Source organism: Copadichromis virginalis, linkage group LG9 (genome assembly GCF_057382275.1).
Source record: "Copadichromis virginalis isolate Kocher_CV1m ecotype Utaka linkage group LG9, C_Virginalis_male_GT1.1, whole genome shotgun sequence".
Taxonomy (NCBI): Eukaryota; Metazoa; Chordata; class Actinopteri; order Cichliformes; family Cichlidae; genus Copadichromis; species Copadichromis virginalis.
Window position 1 is genome coordinate 32,459,977 of NC_140626.1, and position 4,965 is coordinate 32,464,941.

The 4,965-nt window shown below is 40.2% G+C and overlaps 1 protein-coding gene across 1 annotated transcript; it reads left to right on the forward strand.

The window, feature by feature from the left end:
• The first annotated feature begins 1,063 nt into the window (after window positions 1–1,063).
• On the forward strand, window positions 1,064–4,417 carry LOC146702279 (uncharacterized). Its single transcript, XM_085469233.1, has one exon. The coding sequence runs from the start codon at window positions 1,140–1,142 to the stop codon at window positions 3,309–3,311; it is 2,172 nt and encodes a 723-aa protein (XP_085325359.1). The 5' UTR covers window positions 1,064–1,139; the 3' UTR covers window positions 3,312–4,417.
• The last annotated feature ends 548 nt before the right edge of the window (window positions 4,418–4,965 follow it).

Genomic DNA, 4,965 nt, shown 5'->3' on the forward strand with positions numbered 1-4,965 from the left:
ATTTCTGCATTCTGTCACACACACACACACACAGCTACATGAATGGATGTAAGTGCATTCATGTGTTGAATAAACAAAGATTACACGTTAATGTTTTGTCAGTACCCTTATTTCATTGTGTTACATTTCACCCCAGGATGTGTTACAACTAACCCAGACTATGGGGTTAATTGTAACATTTCACTCTTCGTGTTTGAGACCATACCATGCAATGGGGAATTGTGCTGCAGAGAAAATAGCTGCACTATTTAATAGCCGAGACATGTAAATACTTTGCATTACATTTTGAATCCACTACCTTAAACGAGCTCCAAATTACAGACAGAAATGTCAAAAATGTTACAACTATCCCCGGTCTCCCCTATAAAGTATAAAATTGAGAAGAAAGAGGACAAAAGTTCTAACCTATAACCCACATGTAAATGAAATTAAAAAAAAACTACAAGACATCCAAAAACCAAAGCAGAAAGAAAACCTAAGTTAGGCAGTAGAAAGATACCAGCCTTCTGAGAGGAGGGAGAGATCGACTCAGGGAGGTTCGGTTAATAAAGGAACTAACAAGTGAAGAGAGGGTGGTGAGAAGACAGAGAGAAACCTGAGAAGCCGATGAATGAAGAAAATGAGAATGAGAGGAATAAGAATGAAGAGGATTATTAAGGGGCAGCACTATCCAGAAACATGATAGCTTTAACATCTGGATTTGCATGGAGAAGGAAGAATAAAAATCAAAAATATAAAAAATTTAATTAAAGTATACAATATCATGTCATTTATTCTAATGCATGATAAAAAATGTTGAGTTACTTGGACCTTTTAAACCATAAAGCATAGCTGTTTTTTGAAAGTCCGTGGAAAAGACAGAAGCATCATCACAGTCAAAAGAACTGTGCAATAAAATTATGACATTTAAAAACGCACAAAACTTACTCAAGGTCAAATTTGAAAACAATGTCTTTTTAAAAATGTAAACCTTGTGTTATCTGAAATCAGATATCAAGCGATAATGCATCTACTGATCACTGATGACAATTGTTTCTTGATTTCCAGTCTCAGCTGATGAAGACCACTGAAGTGCAAATCAAGCAATGAAGAAAAAGCAGTATTACAGTTAAAGATGAAACACGGAAACAAGACAAGAAATGCATTCAAAGAAAGCTCAGACTCACCAAAGGACAGAGATGGATCTAAAAAGCCACAAAGAAACAGAAAATGAGAGAAATGAGACCTCTGACACAGCTACTGTTAGAGTGCTCCAGCTTTTCACCACTATCTCTACCTTTTACAGACAGTTTCTCAAGCTAAATATACCAACCATAATCAATTCAATTCATAATCCAAACTTTTGTATGTCAAGGCGGCACAATGCACCGTTTCTATCATCACGTAAAACTGAACAAACTCCAGCTTCCACCTTCATTAACTCTTCACTCTGTACTCTTCCAAAGTTTGATCCTTTCCCCCCACAGTCAACCTCAGCAAAACCCAGCAGCACAACTGTGGAACAAGACAGGAAACCTTTACCCTTGTTGTGTCACAGTCTCTGCACCTCACAGGATTCTGCTTGTTCCACGAATGACAGAATTGTTCTAAATCAATTACAGTTGCCTGAGCTAAAGACTCCAGACTCCACCTCCACTACCTTTTCATCTGTTTCTCCTGTTAGGCATCTTTACACACACTTGTTTTTTTCTTCTGCATCAGTTAAAGGCGACTCCACCTCCACTACTATTTCGTCCCCTGATTTTCGTTGCCTTAAAAGGATTTCCTCACAATCCACCTGGATGAAACCAGGCAGCATAAAGATGCAGCAATACAGTACTACTTTACTGCTGTATCACAGCTTCTCCACCTTACAGGACTCTGCTTTGTGCACTAATGGCAGTAAAATATATGATTTTTCCACATTTCCTTCTTGCACCCAGTCCAATATCCCAACTGTTGCTTGTTCAGCTGAATGCAGCCAAGAAGAAATACTAGAAGAAGATGCAAGCAGAGTTTCAGTTTCATGGACAGAAGACAAACCAGGAAAAGCAGATCCACCTGTCATAACTGAAGACATCCTACGTACCACAACTCTGCCATATAATTCTGATCTCCAGCTCTCCTCCACAGATTGCTACAGCGTTCCTTCACTGAACAAAATACCAAAGAACAACTCAACACAAGCAGCAAGCTCACCTGACATGAAGTTAAAGGAGTTTTCACCTGCCATCGCTGCTGATGAGTCTGATGATGAAACCTACCTGTTCCAGTGCTCCTGTGCAGGCCTGTACCAGTGCAGTGTGACCGGCCTGGTGTTTGTCATGAAGGCAGAAGGAGACGTGGTTTACAGGACTGTCCCTTGGAACAGGAGGCTGCTGGCCCAACACCACAAGAAGCCTGCAGGACCCCTGTTTGACATCAAATGTCAGCAGCAGTCTGTGTGTCAGCTTCATCTCCCACACTGTGAGCTCATCTCCACAGGTGGAGGTCAGTTCTTGCAGGTCGCTCATGTGAATGATGTTGGCATAGAGTTTATTACCCCTCACCAGATAACAGAAACTCATGTTGTTATAAACATCACAGGGTTTTCTGGTTACGGTAATGTCAGGGATGAAAACTCTCCCTGTGACCCAGTCCGAGCGTTGGTTCTGCTTTTCTACAAACCTCCAGTTGATCCTGATCTCACATCCTTCCTCAGCGTGCTGTTGTTGCCTAAAAATGTTGCTCTGAGAGATGTGCTGCACACCAGGAAGAAACTAGTTGGAGATGAGAGGTACATAGAGACATCTCCTCACTGTAAACTGCATCCAAAGCAGGTTTACACTCTGTCCACTGTTCCTGAAGATGACTCAGTTCTAGTTCAGCCAATAGAGGCCGAATTTGATGAAGAGTCCTATGACAACTACTTCCCATCCTTCCAGGTGATTTTGGAAAGAAACATGAACAATATTCAGTTATTTATTAGAGAAAGCATCAGTTCCACCAGCATGTGGCAAAGACAAGTTTATCTTTTGCCTTCTAGAGTAAAATCGTTCTGTGGGCAAATGCCTTTGAATCTCTCTCCCAATGAGAGGCTGTTAAATGTACGGAGCTGCTTCATCGATGGGATATCACCACCTGTTCTCAACAGCCTGCTGGACAGACTGCTGGAGAAAAAGGTGATAACTGATGCTGAGAGGGAGGAAGCAGACGCCATGCAAAACAGAAGCAACAGAGCTCGTTGTGTTATCGACACTGTGAGGAAGAAAGGTGAAGCTGCCAGTTCACAGATGATTGAGTTTCTCAGTGAGCTTGACCTCTTACTCTGTGAACATCTTGGGTTGGTCTGAAGCATCCATGTAAATGTTGCTGCATTTGAGGAGACAGTAAATCACACTTCACTTCAGATTTCATCTGGTTTTCATTGATATAATGAATGATGGAAAACAGTTTAACATAATGAGCTGTTTCACCTGCCATGATTAGCTAGAGATGGAGGAAATGAAACAGGAGAAGGAGGAAGGAAAAAACTCCCATTTTAAAAAATATTCAGAATAAGCCTGATGCTTTTGAAGATATTTATAGTTTTCTTAACACTTCATCCATGTTCAGCGTGACTCTTTGGTAGTAACACAGTAAAACACAAACTGTTTATTTTTCAGACATAATATAAAATGATTAAATTGCTAAATCTGTATTTTGTGCTGTAGTTATGTTGGTTTGTTGTGAAGTCTCGTGTTTGTTAAGGGTAACTGCCAGAGGGTTGAAGGAAGACAACATGGTGATAAAGTCAATCTTCCAAACAACAGAAAATTTACTAATTGTGGTCCTATTAGCAAGTTCTGATAGATTTCATGCATTTTCCAGTGACATGTGTAAGTGACCAAAACTGTGAGGACAGTACGTTTGTATAGTGCAACATATGATATGATAGTATGTGGTTGCATTAATCTGGTGCTTTTGAAAGAAAGGCATCATTGTGGATTTGGATTTGGCTCTGTTTCTGCTCATCATCGTCATTATCATCACAGTGTTGAATTATAACTCTGAGAAAGCTTTGGACTTCCATTATTTCCCAGGTGGCTTGCAGCTCCTTGACACTTCAGATTTTCCCTGTGGATTATAAATATAAGTAAATGTGAGATCTATCAAGGAAGCCTGCTTTCCCGATTATTTCCATTAGCACAGAGCACAGACGTGGAACGCATTTTCAGTGCTGCAAGTGTTTATGTCACCACCAACCTTCTTATCACCACCAAAGATAAGAACACAATCAGCATTAGGTTAGGATGGGTTCATTAAATGAGTAGAATTGATGTGATTTGATTGTTCTTATTTTACTTTTTGCTTTGTTCCTGCCAAACTGCTTTAACAAAATCTGATAATAAAGTGTAAACTGTGGACATTCACTTGTTAACCCTTTGTGAAACAATAAAGGTATAAATCTGAGTATTAATCTTTATCAGTCCAAATTTCTCTAATTGGTTTCTCTAGCCTTTCCAAGCAGTTTCTTCCATTGGAGTCTGCACTCCTGGCTTATAAAACCATCCCTGGTTAACAAGTGACACCATCAAGAGTGGAGCTGAAATGACAGATGTGACTGATAAGATTTGACCTGCAAGACTAGTCAGGTTTCATCACATCAGGGCAGTCAGGCTGGGTGAGTCGCCTCACCTACATCGGCTCCAGATCTTTGCATTATCTATTGGATAAAACTCATAGGATCAGGGGTTAAGATGTCTTCTACAAAGAGCCGAACCAGACTTCCTGTATAGAGGTTTTGTGGCCTTCAGTGTCAGACATAACATCACTAGCTAGAGGTATAGATACATAGATAAAGTGTACAGGATGTCATGTGGGCATTGTGCAATTGATACATCATTACATTTACATATGCATTGGTATGGCGCTCATGTGTATTATCACAGCAGGACTGCTACACATCAAATGACCAGCAGTTGTCAATACTTCCAAATGAGCTGTTAAACGGGGCATCATGTGATC